This window comes from Notechis scutatus, chromosome 2 (genome assembly GCF_049901735.1).
Source record: "Notechis scutatus isolate UNSWTSFEM ecotype Mainland chromosome 2, rNotScu1.2, whole genome shotgun sequence".
Lineage (NCBI taxonomy): Eukaryota > Metazoa > Chordata > Lepidosauria > Squamata > Elapidae > Notechis > Notechis scutatus.
Genome location: NC_142010.1, coordinates 89,891,012 through 89,909,405, shown reverse-complemented (window position 1 = coordinate 89,909,405; position 18,394 = coordinate 89,891,012). Strand labels below are relative to the sequence as shown.

The following is an 18,394-nucleotide window of genomic DNA, read 5'->3' as shown; positions in this document are numbered from 1 at the left end:
TTCACACTTGTGACCCCATGGTTAGCATCCCCAGGGTCACGTGATTTACATTTGGATGCTTGATAGCTGTTTCACATTTATGACGGTTGCAATGTTCCAGGGTCATGTGGTCACCTTTTGCAACCTTCTGATAAGCAAAGTCAAAGGGGAAGCCAGATTCACTTAATAACTGTGACAAGAAAAATTGTAAAACGAGGCAAAACTCGCTTAACAAATGTCTCACTTAGCCATATAAACTTGGGGCTCACTTGTGATTGTGACTGTCTGTATATAGAACTTCAACAGCAGTAACAGAAGCAGTGGGGGAGGAATTTTGGGCTCAATTGTGGTCGTAAGTTGAGGACTACCTGTATATCCTTGTTTTCAGTTAATACTGCTTGACTTCTGCTGAAGTTGAGGGAGGAGGGTCATGGTGTCTGTACCACCAGGTTTGGTCCAATAGAGAAAAGACAGATGCAACTACTTACTCTGAGTGGTGCTGTTTCCTGGGCTTGTTCAGCATTCTGTCTCTTCTGGATTCCATTTGATGTGTAAACTCCTCCCTTCAGTCCTCTGGGACAATTGATATACAAATCAGGCCTGATGATGCCTTATTCTATGACATCCTTGGATGGAATACAGGTTGTTCATCAGTAAAGAGGATTTCCTGGATAGACTATTTTGATCCACACATTTGTTATTATCTCAGGGAGAAATCTGGAATGACATTCTAAGGTTTGTCTTGGCAAGTGAAGAGTACCTTGTGATTCCTTAGGAGCATTTTTTATAGCAGCAGTTGTTAAAGTGTGTTTTGAGGATCCCTGAGATCCCTTCAGGAGGTGCATGAATTCAAACAAATATAATAAATATTCTCAGTTTTAATCTCTTAACACAATAAATATTGAGCCAATTTGGCATAGTGGTTAAGGCGTCAAGCTGAAACCAGGAGACCACGAGTTCTATTCATGTCTTAAGCACAAAGCCAGGTGGGTGACCTTAGGCCAGTCACTCTTTTTCAACCCTAGGAAGGAGACAGTGAAAGCCGCTTTTGAAAAACCTTGCCAAGAACACTGCAAGCTGGTATGTACTTAGTGCAAACTAGTAAGTATTCTTGGTGATTTATTGAATGTAACTACTCATAAGTGAGTGTTAAACCACCTTTGATGTGAACAGTGGAGCTGGTTTGTGCAAAATCATAATATGAAAAAGACCTGAACTCTAGGAGGAATGTATCAGGCCCCTCTTGTCTTTGCTTCTTTGTAGGATACAAGGATTCTGCTGCTTTGGGTTGCACATAGAAAGCTGAAGATCTGAGCATATACTATTTTAACACATCTCTGATGCTGTGGAACTGTTTTTTCTCTTCCTATTGACATGTTTCTTCATGATGTTTGATTGTCTCAATTTTCAGTTCTTCTTCTCTGCTTTCCTTTTTCTCAAGAATGTGAAGAGTGTCAAGAATAGTTAGACAATGGAAAAGAATAGAATTCACTTAATGAGTTTCTGGAAATAAGGGTCAATTGTTCTCCTCACATTCCATTTATTCTGGAATGAGCTGGTTTACTGATTTACTTGCTTCCTTTTATGACTGCTTGTTTAGCCAAAGTTTGAAATTAGGATGGTGCTGAAAAAGAAGATTTACGACTGGTCGTTGAACGTACAGGCATTACAGCATCCTTGCAGTCACGTGATCACAATTTAGGTCCTTGGCAATTGGCATGCATCTATAATGGCTGCAACACCCCCTGGTCACATGATTGACAACTGCGACCTTCACAGTTGACTTCCAACAAGCATTGTTGATGGGGAAGCCAGCAGGAAGTCACAGGTCATGGTCATGCTTAATGGCCGCTAATGATTTGCTTCATGATCATAGCCAGAATTAGCAACATAAGTCAAGTGCAGTCATGTGTTCCACTTTATGATCATGATAGAGTTGCTGGTCTGTTTCGAGGTTGGTAGGTGAGGGATATCAATAATTAGCTTTGGACGCTGCCTTATTCAACTAGGGGAATGGGAATAGGATGAAGCTTCCATGTTCCAGGTGAATAGATCAGACCCAACAAAAATCTTTCACTTTTAGGGCCCTGAGCTGCTATGCTTGACACAATAGACCATTTCTTGTCTCCTTTGGGGCTCATCTTCAAAATATCAACAAATCTGATGCACCTTAGTTCTCTCACTGTGATTCTAGCAATGGAGAGAAGGGAGATCAGACTTGTGTGTCCTTACTATGGAGGGCAGCTAATCTCTTCTTGATCTCTGTGATAATACCGGAATTTAGATTTTAAATTGATGCTGATGACATCACGTAGAGCTGCTCTGGTCATCAAAAGATTGCTAATGTTGAAGTAGCCTGCTGTCTGATCTGTTTGGAGGTTCAACCACATTGCAGAAATGTTTGGTGCTTATGCTACTTGCTCTTTTGCTGTCTCTGGGTGTTTTTCTGATTCCTGGAGTGGACTGATCCATGAGAACTGGCAAGTTTTTTGACTTGGTATTCCTGAGCTCCAATCTTTAGGTGCAATATGGCTGTTGGGCTGTAGCCCCTCTGACACATGTCAATTACAGTACATATAATTACTAGAATTGCCATCATGGCTAGCATAGTGTATCTGCCTCTTCCTCTTACCTAGGTGAACTTGTTGTAACTCTTTCCCACTAGTTTCCTTTTTGGTGACTGAGAATATGTGTATGCCTGCCATTCACTTTTGTATGACACAAGGCATTTGGAGGTGTAATTTTGGAAGCCACACTTTATTTTGGTAAGTATAGAATGAGCATATGCTTTCTGTTGCTGTATAAATGAAACGTACCGTATATCTGGGATATGTCATACATTGGGTTATTCCAACCTGGGAGCCTTCAGACATGTGGATTTCAGCTCTTCAGTTCTTCTCTACAATAACTAATAATTTTTCCTCATGTCTGGACCATGGCTAGCTTGAGAAGGTCTCTTTTTCCCCTGTACATATTGTAGAAAAAGATAAGTACTGGTGGCCAAATTTTCTTGTAGAGAGCTTTTCCCCAGCTCTAATATTCAAAGTTGAAAAATCTCTGAAAAGATTTTGAAGAATCTCAGGAGTCTAGAAAATGATTTGAAAAGCATTGGCTTAGAGCAAGTATTAACTGTTCTAATAAGGGGAGTATGATTTAATTGTTTGACTAACTAGTTCATTTGTCTCTGGTTTGTTTTTTCAGTACTATGACTGGGAAACATTTGACAAATAATCTTGTTTGTATTCCTCATTATGCTATGCTTTAAGTTGAGAATCATATTTGACTGTCTACTTCCTCAGCGTAATTAATGCTTGCTCAACACTTTTGAGATACTTTAATGAAAGGTGTTGCAAAATTGTTGAAGTGGTAAGGTTAGACTGTTCATCCTCGTCATGTATGTGTGTGGGTTAACAGGAAACAGAAGACTGAGTGCCATAGTGCCAATTACAGTGGCTGACTCAAATGAATGTTGACGTCTCTATCCTCCATTTTATTTTATATTGATTTGAGAACTGCAGTTCCTTCCATAGTAGGCCAGTATGCTTTGAACATTCTTGGGACTGGTCAAAGAGGAAGTGACAAAGATCTTGAGTGCATCTTAAATCTTAAAATAACTAAGCAATGCTGTATCCTTTTTTTAACCTACATTTTGATTACTTCAGAAGCTAATTCCTTATGCTAAACTCTGAGTGAGCAGAGAATCACAAGAGCGAGTATTAAGAAGTTGAGATACTAACAAACATGTTGGAGGCAGCAGCAGTGCTTAATCACAATGACAACAAAAAGATGTTATTTACAGTAGTTGTTTGTTAATGTCTGGTACCAGATATAAATTGCATTTCTGCAATGATGTCATGCATGTTTCTCTCTCTCTGTTTCTCTCTCTCTCTTCCCCTCCATCCCACCATCCCTCTCTTTTACACACACACACACACACACACGAATAGAGGGAATCAGTAGGAAGAGTCTGGTTTATTCTATGTAGGAAGTTTGATCTAATTTTTATCTCTGCCCCCTTTTTTATCTTTAGTTGAAATAATTATTTTTAATTATATTTCATTAAAGGGGTTATTTTTAACTATATTTTCTTCTTAAATATGTGACGAGAAGGTTCTCCTTTGTTGGAAGAAAGATCAGATTGATTATAACATTCCTTAAAGCATTCCCTAACCTACTTCAAACTCCACTTTTCTGCCATTATTGGTAGAGGAGCAGTGGCAATAAAGCTTCTTATTATGATGAGGCATCAGCAGACAGGCCACCTTCTCCAGCTGAGGACTTCTGCATTGGTGAACTGGAAAGCTTGTATTATCTCATAGTACATATCAGGGGTGGGATTCAATTTTTTTAACAACCAGTTCTATGGGCATGGCTTAGTTGGTGGGTGTGGCTTGGTGGTCATGTGATTGGGTAGGCGTGGCTTGGTGGTCATGATATTAGCTGGGCATGGCCAACTCAATATCACTCACATCGAGGCACCATCTCCTCGCCTGGCCTCTCATGACTGTGGGGATGCTGCAACAGTCATAAATTTGAAAAAGGGTCATAAGTCACTTTTTTCAGTGCCATTGTAACATTGAATGGTCACTCCACACAAGCAAAGTACCAGCAAAGGAGGAAAAAAAAACTCCAGAGAAGTTCGTGAGACAGGAAGTCTAGTCCTGCCAAGAATGTAATAAGGGTTAACAGAAAGGCAGTTTCTGTAAGCAGCACCAGAATGTTTCCTTCCTGCCTTCCTTACAGGATTAGGCCAATAATTTCTTCTAACAACCGGTTCTCCGAACTGCTTAGAATGGTAACAACCGGTTCTAGCGAATTGGTGCAAACTGGTAGAATCCCACCCCGGTACATATTACCCGTCTACTAGAGCTTCAAATTACTTCAAGGGTAATTTACACCTATCTTCATATAAAAAGAGCATAAAAATTTGAGAAGACAGAAGCGCAGACTGTCCTTACTCAATTCTGCGAACCATTCCTTCTGACGATTTCTGCCAAAACATCAAAAAACTAAATTCTGAAGCCTTAGCACTGCCTGATAGACACCAGCCATGGAAATCTAATCCATCTATTGTGACACTTTCTCAATGCCGTTTGAGAAAGAGGAAGGGTGACAAATTATAATATAATTAGGTAAAATTGGAAGGAAGTTTTTTCTCCTCTTCTTAAAAGTGGTGAAGACTTTGAAGAACGTATCATGAAGAAGAACAATTGTTTCCCAGGGCTGCCAATTACTTCTTTTGGGTGGGGGCAAATGGTATACTTACAGCAACAGATGAGATGGCGATAGAAAGCTAAGATGTTGGAGTAGCAAGTTTAGAAACTCTGTGGAAGAAACTCAAGATCCCACTCAAGCATAGTATTACCTCTTCTAAAAAAAATAATAGTAAAGGAATAAAAGGTATATATAGGTAGTCCTTTACTTAACAACAGACCACTTAGTGACTCTTCAAAGTTATAATGGCACTGAAAAAAGTGACATGATCATTTTTCACACTTATGACTGTTGCAGCATCCCCCCCGGCAGGCTACGAGTTTGACAGCCCTGACTTAACTCACTAATATAAATTTTGAGCTCAATTGTGGTTGTAAATTAAGGACTAACTGTACTGTGTAGTAAAGAACCACAAATCAAACCTGTATTATTAGCCCATCATGCATATTTTTTAGAGTATCTTCTACAAAAGCCAAGGGTTGTTTTTTTTCCCTAAAGAGGACAGCAAGGATGTTTTAATACAAAAATTTACTTCAAGGTGGTGTTAGTATAAAACCTGCAAAGCTTGACTGCCTTTGACAGCTTTGTTTGTTTCACAGATTATAACTGACAGGATAGGCGTGCCTCATAGATCCAGGAGGAGATGGGGAGAAGGGTAGTGAGTCCTTCTTGTGAAACAGGCAGTCTCATAAGCTGGCATACCTCAGGAGGCACTACGGTACTAATAAGGATAGGTGCACTGCTTATGAGGATTTATGCTTCTCTTGACTGAAGTCATTCCTGGGAACTTGAAGAACTTTATTACTTAATCCTAAGTAACTACGTAATCAGCCAGTGGTAAACTCTATGGAAAGCTTAGTTCTGCCTGTTGGCAGCTGCAACGAAGGAACATGAAACCAGATCATCCATGAGTAGACATGTTCCTCCCTTCTGCATCATATTTATGAATCATCTCAACAAAGGGTTGATTAATGCTTACCATCTGCCTTATGGATCAATTTTAAGGAAGGGTCGCCAAGCAATAGATTGAGTGTAGCACATTGTCTTGAAATGTAGCTATTCTGAACTTGATGACCTGACACTTCACTACCTTTCAGGAATAGCTTAAAACGTGTTGCTCCACTTGGAATGTACCATCCAAAAGCTAAATAATAATATAATCTTAGCATCTGAACAATACATGTTTTTCTGAACACAGAACCCGTGTTCTGTTCCATTGTATACTTGCTTTCATGTCATCCATCTTTAGCCCACTTGCTCCAGTAAAATATTTTCCTGCTAATCTTGAAAAACCATGTTATATATCTTTCTACCAAGAATACCATGTATTCATAACTATGTTTTTACTTATACCTATTATCTTGTAAGCAATTGACAAACCAAATAAATAAATAAAAATAAATAAGAATGTGAAAAGAAAGAAAAATGCAAAGCAGTTAGAAGTGGGGTGGGGGGAATGTAGGGAAAGCAAGCAATTGCAGAATGAGCTCAGGAATTAATTGCTGGGAAAGAGGAGTGACTAGGATGAATTGGATGAGAACTGAACTTCATGATTAGTTGATTAGTTATCCTTTATGCTAAGCAACCATTTGCGACTCTGCTTTATATGTCATGAGCATGTCCTTTTATTCTTTTTAAACAAAACATCTATTGTATCAAGTCAAACAATATCTACAGATTCCTCCTTTTATTGGGTGTAAACAACTATACTTACAGAAAACTCCACCTGTGAATTGGTTTAATGTGCTGTGTGAACCAGAGATATCAGAAAAACGAAACCTAGAGAAAAAAAGTTGCTTTCATTTTCTAACTTGTTTTCTTTGGAACAAATCACAATCATTGTTTTACTTATGCAGGGCAAACCATACTGTATCTGTATATAAATTATATGGATGGAAACTAATAAAGGAGAAAACTGGCCTAGAAATAAGGAGAAATTTCCTGACAGAACAATTAATCAGTTGAATGGCTTGGCTTCAAAAATTGAGGATGTTCCATTACTGGAGGTTTTAAGAAGCGATTGGACAACCATGTATCTAAAATGGTATTGGGTCTCCTGCTTGAGCAAGGTGTTAGAGTAGAAAATTTCTAAGGTTCTTTCCAACTCAGTTATTCTATTAATAAGAAGAGTGCAGCCAATCTGTTTCAATTTAATATTTATTTATTTATTTGATTTATATTGCCGCTTATTCACCCATGGCGACTCAAGGCGGCTTACGCAATGTAAAATCATATTTAAAACAAAAAATAAAAATAAAAACAATAAGAACTCACAAAAAGAATCAAATAAATTAGTAAAGTACAATAGAGCAAAATTTGGGAAAACAAAAAAAAAACCAAAAACAAAAACCAACTCCCACTCCACTCCCCGATGACAGCGGATCACACTAGTCATTTGATGGGTTCCACCCCTCTCTGGATTCCCCAGGCCCACTAGCAAAACCAGGTCTTTAGTGCCTTTCGGAACAGTATTAATGAGGGGGCCATTCTAATCTCTGGGGGAATGATGTTCCAGAGAGATGGAGCCACCACAGAGAAGGCCCTTCACAGGTGTATCTCCCTCAGGGGTGGGACCCGCAGCATTCCCTGCCTCCTTGCTCTAATGGGGCGAGTAGATGTCACTGACAAGAGATGTTTCCTCAGCTAACCCGGACCCAGCCATGAAGGGCTTTAAAGGTGACAACCAGCACCTTGAACTGCACCCAGAAGCAAATTGGCAGCCAATGCAGCTCCTGCAGGAAAGATGATACATGTGCACACCAGGGTTTACATAAAACCATGCGGGCCGCTGCATTTTGCACCAACTGGAGCTTCCGGATGCTCTTCAAGGGCAGCCCCATGTAGAGCGCAGTGCAATAATCAAGATGGGAAGTGACCAGGGCATGAGTTACTGTGAGTAGGGACCGCTGATCCAGGAAAGGGCGTAATTGGTGAAAATATGCTAATACAGACTTTGGTTAATCTTCAGTGTTCTCTTTTATGTGATGATTAGGTACATTATTAGTCATTTATAGGATTATGTGAGAAGCATATCAGATTAAGCCATTTGTGCAATTGTTAAAGTAAAATTGTATTTTAAAATAAAAATTAAGCAATATAGTTCATTAATAAGAAACTTTGCATATCTGTCGCTTACTTTTTACTAAGGAAATCTTATTATTACTTAATCCTAGAACCACTTGCATATCTTGGCCTATTTTTTTTTCTTAGAAACATCTGCATATTATTTAATCTTTGGAATGATGAGAACAGACATTAATGATGTAACACATATGAGAACAGGAACATAAGGGAATTGTTGAGTCCACTGTTCCCACTTCCTGTTCCACAGTTTCCAGATAGTAAGGTTCATAGCCATGCTGCCTGAACATAACTGGAAATCATAATAACTTTGAGGAAGGCAGGGACAAGTTGTCTATTTACTCCATTCCATTCACATACATCATGTATAGAACAGTCTTTCTCAACTTCAGGAATTTAAAAAGAATTTTAGGCAGTTTGTTGGCTGAGAAATTCTCGGAGTTGAAGTCCACACATCTTAAAGTTTCTGACCTTGAGAAACACTGGAATGAAGCTTATTTGGAAAAAAAAATTGTGCCACATCTAAACTTTTAAATAATGCCCTTCTATTTGTAAAATTGAATAATGGATATCTGTTTAAAATGGACTTATTTAGCCTAAATGAATGAAACTGAAACCGACCTGGAAAGAAATTGTTCATATTTGGTCATGTAATGTAAAAACTGTTATTTTGAACATAATTTTGTTAATTGGAAGCCAAGAAAGAGTATCAACTTGTCTAATTACTAACATGTCTAAGCTTGAATCTGATTTCTATTCATTGTGACTATATTCTGTTTTTTTTTTTTATTGAGAAGATACGCACTCTAATTATTTAACTGATTAGAAACTACTTTTATTTGTGCCATTAGGAACTTTCATGTTATTTAACAGCGCAATCACATAAAAAGTACATCTTTTCTCATTACTTAAATACATTTCCTTTGAAACGATTGTTAGGTCAGTTGTTCTGCATTCTGCATGTGTTCTAGAGAGACAAACAAAATGAGTGTTTTGAAGAGTGGTGTAATTATATTTTTCAACCTGCATAGCTCAGTCCTACAGCAAAGTTTATTTCTCTTTCAGTACAAATGTCCTTGGCACATTTCATTCAAATAAAGTTTTGTTTTAATATCTTCTAAAAATGACACCACCTATTTTCTTCTCCCCTGCAGTGTGAATGAACTCTATGTAGATGATCCAGACAAAGACAGTGGGGGTAAAATAGAAGTAAATTTGAACCTCAGCTTGCCAAGCCTGCACTGTGAATGTGAGTTTTCCTTATTCAGCTAAGATTACAATTCTGATTGTAGAACTATGTTAGTTTCATATTTCACATTCAGATTCCTATGAGTAATACCTGTTCTTTTCTTGGAAAAAATACTTCTTTATGTAGAATTGCATTCTTGCTTTCATGAATGACTTTTCTGGTGTTACTCAATATTTATTTAGATAATAGTGTACTTATCACGGTAACAAATGACAGGGTACTTAACAAAAAAGAGAAATATTTACTGAACACTCTTTTCTTAAAAAGGACATGAAGAGCTCATTTGGCATATAATGTCATGCTTTCAGTACTAGGCAAAGAGTTTTTATGAAAAAACAATGGTTTTGAAACGGCTGTAAGGCTGTTGTAACTATTTTTACAAGCAATGGGAGGGTATGGATTTTCTACCTAGAATTTCTACCACCAGCTTACACATCACTGGATTTCTCTCTTCTATTGTGAGAAAAGCACACAAAGTCCACTAAAGTGAATTGATCTGATAGCAACTCCTGTGCTTGTTGACTGCCACAACAACCCCCCCCCCCCACCATCTTAAATTTTTGGAAGGCAATTAGTTACTATGGATCTTAGGGAAAGAGAAAGAGAAAACAAGCATCATTTATAGCAGGTATTAAAGTATCACAGCTTTTGGGAACCTTGGCAATTAATACACATTGCTCGCATAAATCTCTTGGGGATAAGTTCCTTTTTTATTTCAACTTTTCCTGAAGTGACTGAGTAGGACACAGTAAGCATTTTCAGATGTTAATGGGTTTTAAATTATAGGAGGAACAAGCTATACTGTGATGTATGTTCTTAGATGTGTTTTTTTAAAAAAATTGCTTTATTTTGAATCCAACGCACCGGTTCATTTGTTGCTTCCTCTGACAGAGAGCATCCCAGCAGAATCACAACATATTTTTAGCTTTACTATCAATAGTGTAATGGGAGAGAGGCATGTAGGTATCCAGTAAAGGAAGCAGGTACCCATACAGTGTTGGGCAACAACTATATAGGAAATTGCCAGAGGAAGATAAGCCCAAGAACGACGTAGAGCAATTCAGCCGGAGTTCTTTATTTGCTTACACACAACAAACAGAATCTTCCCAGACTAAACCCTTATTGCTCTCATCCTCACGGATATACTCTGGGAGATTTTAAGGAATGGCTATCCTTACTCTCTTCCTCTGTCTCCTATCCAGTTTCTGGCAGTGCTGCCTTCTCCTCCTTTCTGGAATGTGCTTCTTCCTTCCTGGGAAATTGCTGCTTCAGTGTAATCCCTCATACCAGCTCCCCTTCTGTGAACACCATCTTTCACAGCAGATGATTATTTTGGTGACAGTGGCAAAAGAATCAATTTATACTACCCAGGAGAAGGCAGTAGTCACTTCCTTAAGAGAACTATGTGGGTAGAATAATTTACCATTTAGTGCTGGATGGTGGCACTGAATATGCTACCGAGGAAGAGTTGAGTACCCTGGCCATGTTATAAATGCATCCATGACATGGCTAGAGTAAAGCATTTGCAACTAGCTGCTGATGTTGCCATTCAGGGGAAAAAAACCTCCCAAGCTGAAAAGTTAGAATTATAGTAGGATCATGGAACATAAGAAACATGAACACAGGAAAGCTCAACACAGTGAAATATGAACTAAAGCAACTACAAATTGACGTAGACATGAATAAATTGAGAGGGACTGGGATTGGTTCACACTGTTTATTACCCTGGCCATGAAAAACAAAGAACAAAGTCTTGCTTTTACAGTTAGAATGAGTATAGCATGAACAGAACATGACTACAATGCAATCAATGACATGAATAATATTAATTAGATTTCATGGACAATCCTTTTATTCAAGTTTATGCTCCAATCAGTGAGTCAGAAGAAGAGAAAGTTGATGACTTCTGTGATCAGGTTCTATTTGAAATTGACAGAAGATGCAAATAAGATGTGCTGCTTGTGATTGCCAAAATTGGAAACAGGAAAGAGGACAATGTAGTTGAATGGTATGGCTTAGGAAACCAAAATGAAGCCGGAGACCAACTTACCAATTTCTGCCACTCCAGTGATTCCTTGATACCTAACACTGTCTTCAAATAGCCAATGCCTCTGTATACTGTATGGACATCACCAAATGGAGCATTTAGAACTCAAGCTGACTATATTACTATTAAAAGAGGATGGAGGAGCTCAGTTATAGTATCAAAGATATAGCCAGGTGCTGAATATGGAACAGATCATAAAATGCTCATGTAAAAGCTCCAACTTAAGCTAAAGAAGAAAGTTTCCATGATATGTTCTTGAACATATATCAAGTATTTTTCAAGGAGAACATTAAAAATTATGTTGAAGTCCTGAACTTCATTGATAGAGAACTGCAGGAATTATGGAATGAACTTAAAAGAAGTTGTTAAAGATGAATGTGAAAGGAGACTGCCAAAAATAAAGAAAACAATCCGGATGTCAAAAGAAACCGTGGGAATTGCCAAGAAGAGAAGAGAAGCCAAAGTCAAGAAAGATAAAAACCTCAGAATGGAACTTAACTAGAGAGCTGTTAGACGAGACAAGAAGCAGTATTAACAACAACATCTAAAGACATTGAAGGTAGAAGCTGAAATGAAAAAACAAGGAAAGTTTTTTTTTTTAAAAAAAAATCTCTGTAAGAAGATTCCAATCTCAAATTGGTATGGTAAAGAGTGCTAATAGATGTAACTAATTCAGAGGAGATAAAAGGAAGATGGAAGGGATATACGAAAACACTATACAGTAGAGATGTCAACATCCAAGATTCCTTAGAAGATAATTACTTTCAAGAACCTCTAATATAGTTCAGCACTCTGGCCATTACCAAATTAGAAGGCTACAGGAACTGATGGAATAGCTATTGAAATATGACAAGCAACAAAAGAAGATTCAGTCAAGTTAGCCAGGTGGATAACATAGGTGTCCTTAAGCTTGAAAATAAATTATTTTCCAGTGGCAAAGTTAAAATCTAAAAAGGAATACAATGAGAAACCCAAAACACAACAAAAATAATTTTAAAAAAGGTTACAAACAATATATATATATATATATATATATATATATATATATATATATATATATATATATATATATATATATATATATATATATAGGGATCTTTGGTTATGATATGATGTCATATCCTCTTCACCCAAGTGCTAATAAAAGAAGCCTTGACAGCCATCCAAAACAAATACAACCCCCAAGCACATCCTAGATCTGACCAACCACTGTCTATCCAATACATACTTCACCTACAATGGACAAAAATACAAACAAATAGAAGGAGCACCCATGGGATCACCCTCTCACCTGTCATCGCAAACCTCTACATGGAACACTTTGAAACACAAGCTCTAGAAAATATGATCACAAACCCAAACTCTGGCTCAGATACATAGATGACACCTTCATAATCTGGCCACACGGGAAAGAAAAACTGAACAACTTCTCACACACCTCAACAGCCTACACCCCAAAATACAATTCACCATGGAAACAGAAGCTAACAATCAACTTCCCTTCCTAGAGATGTCTGCAATGGCTCGACAACGCTACACAACTTTAAAAGCACAACCATAATGACGTGGGAAAATACCCGAACAAAGCTGAATACCATACATGTAAGTACCAAAACTTAAGAAAACATATATATATATATATATATATATATATATATTAGAAAGGCTTTGAGGAAAACAAAAGCTATATTCCATTTATTCACACCTCTATGTACGAGTTAACTGACCAGATGTTTTGGGGAGCACTATTGAGCCATATCAAATACTAGAAACTTGTTGATAGCTTACACAGCATGAAAGAGATGACACCTCCCGCTACCAGCCATTTGGAAACCCGCCTCATGAACAGACGAGTACCCAACATGATAAATGACACCAGACCCACACCCATGAGGGCCACACACAAGATGCCACCACCACACTTCCACGTAAAATCAGACTCACACCCACACAGAAGATGAGACACACCACAGACCAGAAGCCGCACTGCAGCTGCATCACTACCCACTTCAAACTCCTCTGAACCATACATGGCTTAAACTGACCCCCACCATGAAGATGTGGCACGACCACGAACTCAAGCCAAACGAACACAGACCCAGACCCCAAACTCAAAGCCATATTAAAAACCCAAAATGCTACATCACAGCCACCCGCTCAGGGCATCACATCAGAAAACTCAAGAAATTACACCTCAAGAACTCAAGAAGTCACAACACAGCAAATGACCCAGGATATCACAGCACAAGACCAAGGATACCACAGCAATAAATCTCACAAGGTCATCACACAACCCATTACCCAAGCTGTTACTACACAGGAGGCTAATGGAAAAGAGATCAAAACACAAACGACTCCAGGAGATTACAACGCAAGACCCAGGATACCACAACAAAAGAACTCACAAGCCCATCACCACACACCCATACCCACGCCCAGGCTTGTTGACAGCACAAGATCCAGCATATCCCACACAAGGCTTATTTGGCCCTCAACTCCATCTCGCTTTTGGCCTGCACCCTCCCAGGCGGCGGGAGAGGCAGCAGCAACAGGGATTCCAGCACCACCTGGATGGCGAAGGGGCCCCCAAAACCGGCCCTAAATTATTTTAATACAGGCTGAAAACAGGACACACGGAGGCCAAAAATGGGTCATGTGGAAGCTAAAAATGGGATGCGTGGAGGGCAAAAATGGGACATGTGGAGATGGCAATAGGTGGCAGTGGTGATGGGTGGTGGCAATCCCCGCAGCCTGGAACAGCTGGTCATCGGTATTCCAGGAGGCAGATCCAACCACCAATCAGCTGCTTGTCCTAAATCAGGCTGTGCTGAAGCTGACCAGGCTGTTTGCTGTTTGCTGCAAAGAGGCAAATTGCTGGGAGGCAGAGGCAGAGGCAGATTTTTTTTCTTGTTTTCCTCCCCAAAAGCTAGGTGCGTCTTATAGTCCGGAGCGTCTTATAGTCTGAAAAATACAGTACATCTGGTAGTATTTAACACAATACTAAATTCTATGAGTTCATAGACTAGGGGAACATTCAATATTTCATGATGATAATTTTTCAATCTAGTTTTGCTTTCATATAAAAATGGGAAATACAGTTATGTCTTTATGTTAAGTTATTTATAATAAATTCTCTCTTTTTAACTCTGGTCTTCAACCTGTAGTGATTGGATTAGATATTCAAGATGAAATGGGAAGACATGAAGTTGGCCATATTGATAACTCAATGAAAGTTCCTCTGAATAATGGCGATGGATGCAGATTTGAGGGTCATTTCAGCATCAACAAGGCAAGTAAAACTGAAAGTATTCAGGGGAAATGTTGAAAACTTTTGCAAAGAAACTCTTGTATGTCTAGAGAGTTAAATGTGCTGCAAGAACTGTGATTTAGGTCATATACCACTGCGGAAAAAATACTGCTGTTTAAAGTGGCCCTCAAATTGTAAACACTGCTATTTAAAAGTGGCCCTCAAATTGTAAAGGAATGTGGTATAAAATTTGTCATCTATGAAGAAAAAACAGGTTTGGTGTCAAGTTTTCCCCTTAATGGCATAGGTACCTGCAACTTTTCTTATTCATAATAATACAGAAGTAACTGATGAAATCAGAACTTCTTCCTGAATAAGTATCCTGGTTGACAGTTTTCATATAGCTTTGGATCCTGGAAATCAGAATCTTGTTAAGAAAATTGATTTTGTGTCTCTATTCCATGGAACTTTGCCACAAGATGAAGCAATCTACAGTTAAGTAGATTTCCCATTCTGCTGTTTGAAGCAACAATTGGGGTGTTTAGCAAGAAAATATCCCATCCTTACTATTTTGAAGTAACTTGTTAATAAACATCATTCATTTCCATGCTGGTCTTGAACAATCACTTTTCATTTTTAAATATACTTTCCAAAATCACTGACAGTAGTAATTCCAGTTTATTGGGCATTAGTCAGATCCCATTTTAGGTACCCATCCAATCTAAAGTCTAGGCATTGCAAGATTCAGACAAACTGAACAAAGTCAGAAGAAGGTGATATAGTTCATTGGGGAACTAAAAATAAGCTTCGGTGAAGAGTAATGGGAGGAATTATGAATGTTTAAAATGAAACAAGAAGACTGAGGAAAAATAAAGTAACACTGTTCAAACATCTGAAAAAATTACAAGAAAAAAGGCATGATCTGTTAATCATGAATGTCAATTACAGGAAAGCACACTTCAAATGAATTTTAAGGGGAGGTACCTATCTTTGAAACTGCTTCTGGACTTCATGGTGTAAAAAGAAAAAAAAATGAAACTATGATTTAGGTCTTGATGATTACATTACTTTGTACTGGCTAAATAAATAAAGCAAAAAGTTGAGGTTGTAATTGTATTTTGTACTCTACCGCACTGAAAAAAGTTGGAAGTCACTGCTTTCTTTTTTTCTTTACCTCTTATCGTTCCCACTTCTTTTCCTTCCCCTATGTCCTTTTTATATTTGTCTCTATTTTTATTTTATGTTATAATAAATTTCCACAAAATTTGATGGAAGAACCAGTTTGTAGATAAGATGGGATTACTTTTACTGGGTGTGTTCAAGCAAGAGTTAGACTGGAATGCTTTAATTAAGTGGTCGCCAACTAGTGGGCTGGGGACCACTGGTGGTCTGCGAGAAAATGTTGATGGTCTGCAGAGAAATGACCCCAAAAACACTTCCCCAAAGCAATTAATCCAGGCTGCGCAGGAACACAAGGCTGAGCCGCCCACATGGCCTGCCCATCCACTGCCCCACATCCTTCAGACGAGTGCAAATCTTACCTTGAGTAGAGCAAAGTAAGACCAATGGCGGGGGCAGGAAATCCGCCCCGGGGTGGCTTGCTGATGTTGATGGGAAAGTCGGTTCCATATTCCAGAGCTGCAATAGTCACAAGACTGGCCCTTTGGTCATCCCGGAGCAGCTCCTCTAGTCCATGGCAGGCCGGTGCACCTGGGTGGAGGAGCAGCTGCTCTGGGACGACCAAAGGGTCAGTCCTGTGACTACTGCGGCTCTGGAATGTGGGGCTGACTTTCCTACCAACGTTAGCAAGTCACTGTCAGTCAAAATTCATATTAATGGTCCGTGGGATTTAAAATTATGAGTTTGGTGGTCCCTGAGGTTCAAAAGGATGGCGGCCCCTGCTGTAATTTGAATTCCTGGATTAAGAAGGGTTAAATCTGATGTTCTAAATGGCTCCTTCCAACTTTTGGTTCTTTTAATACATTCACATGATTTCATAATGAGAGGTGTGCTGGCTGAGTGGTTTAATGAAACTGGAGATGGTCTCTGCTCCAGCGGTTTGATCCCTAGCTCTGCATGATAGGGTGAACTGCTATCACTTATCTTAGATTTTGCCCACCTTGTAGTTCAAAAGCATGTTCTATGCGAGTAGATAAATAGGTACTACTCCAGTGGGGTGATGAGTTGGTGCTTCATGCAGGCAGTCAAATTCCTGCCAGTTCTGAACCTCCCGGACTATGGCACCTGTTTGCAAAGTGGCTTCAGGGAAGACAGGGGCTTGGATGCTGCTACAGGAAGAGCCACTTATCTTTCTAGCGCAAAGCTAGTTTGCTTTCCTATGGCACACTGTAGGAAACACACAAGTGTGTACCTAACAGAACTGGTAAGCAGGCAGACAAACTACAAATCTTCAGTAGCATTGTAGTCTCCTGACTACTGTAACAATCCCATATGCCAATAATAATAATGATTTCATAATTAAATGATTAGCTTTAAGACTACTTTAAATAGCAGCAACAACAAACTGTTACCAATACACTGTCACAATTAGAATTGTTACCCATTTATATGTGCATATAAATCAACAATTTAGATGAAAAAAGCTTGCAATTTTTTGTTGTCAAAAGTATGTATGCAACCAGACATCATTGGCGAAACATTCTTTGTTCCTTCCGAAAAGAGAAAATGTTTTTCTAAGAATTTTGATACTACCTGAAGTTTTATAATTGCTTGCATTAAAACAAATACTTTAGAAAATGTAATGTATAATTAATTGCAGGACACATCTTTAATCAATTAAACTAGAAATTTATTTTGGCTAAATGCAGCAGCCCAAATTCTAAAGGAATTTAGGAAAGAAAATTGCATATACCATGTTTCCCCCAAAATGCGACCTACCCCGAAAAGAAGCCCTAGCCTGATTTTCACGCCTGTGTCTAATAGAAGCCCTACCCCAAAAATAAGCTCTAGTTAAGCCCTGCCCGCCATCTGGTTGTACGAGGTGGGGTGAGGCACATGAATAAAAAACAAGCTAGAACGGGAGTAGAGCTGCCCCATGCAAGCCACACTCACTTACCTGAGGATTGCTGCTGCCTGACTTCTTCTGCGGCTGCTTGTGGCCAGATGCCATGTGGCACATCATGCCGATGCTGCCACTCACGGCAGGAAGCTGCATGACTTGTCACACTGGTGCCGCTACTTGTGGCAAAATGCTGAAAGGCGTGTTGTGCCAGTGTCACCACTTGCAGCAGGAGGCCGCAGGGCTCACTGTGCCAGTGCTGTCACTTACGCATGCAATAGCAAACACACCATGCAGCCTCCTGCTGCGAGGAGTAGCTCCGGTGTGCTGAGCCATGTGGCATCTGTCTGCAAGCGGCTGCAAGTGGCCGCAAAAGAAGTCAGGCAGTGGCATGACAGGTGTCAGGGCATGGGAGGCCTGACTGCAGTGGTCCTAAGGTAAGCAAGTAAGACATCCCCTGAAAATAAGACCTGGTGCTTATTTTGGGGCCCAAAAGAAAATAAAACAGGGTCTTATTTCGGGGCAACACAGTAGTATTTACTGAGGCAAAGAGTATGA

General features: G+C 39.1%; 1 protein-coding gene across 2 annotated transcripts in view; it reads left to right on the top strand.

Moving 5' to 3' along the window:
* Window positions 1-18,394, top strand: part of ERGIC1 (endoplasmic reticulum-golgi intermediate compartment 1) — a 92,345-nt gene that overhangs the window by 56,911 nt on the left and 17,040 nt on the right. For both annotated transcript variants that reach the window (XM_026688201.2, XM_026688184.2), the window contains exons 4-5: window positions 9,429-9,523; window positions 14,735-14,859. In XM_026688201.2, the coding sequence (XP_026543986.1) occupies window positions 9,429-9,523; window positions 14,735-14,859 (220 nt within the window). The remainder of the gene's footprint in view (window positions 1-9,428; window positions 9,524-14,734; window positions 14,860-18,394) is intronic.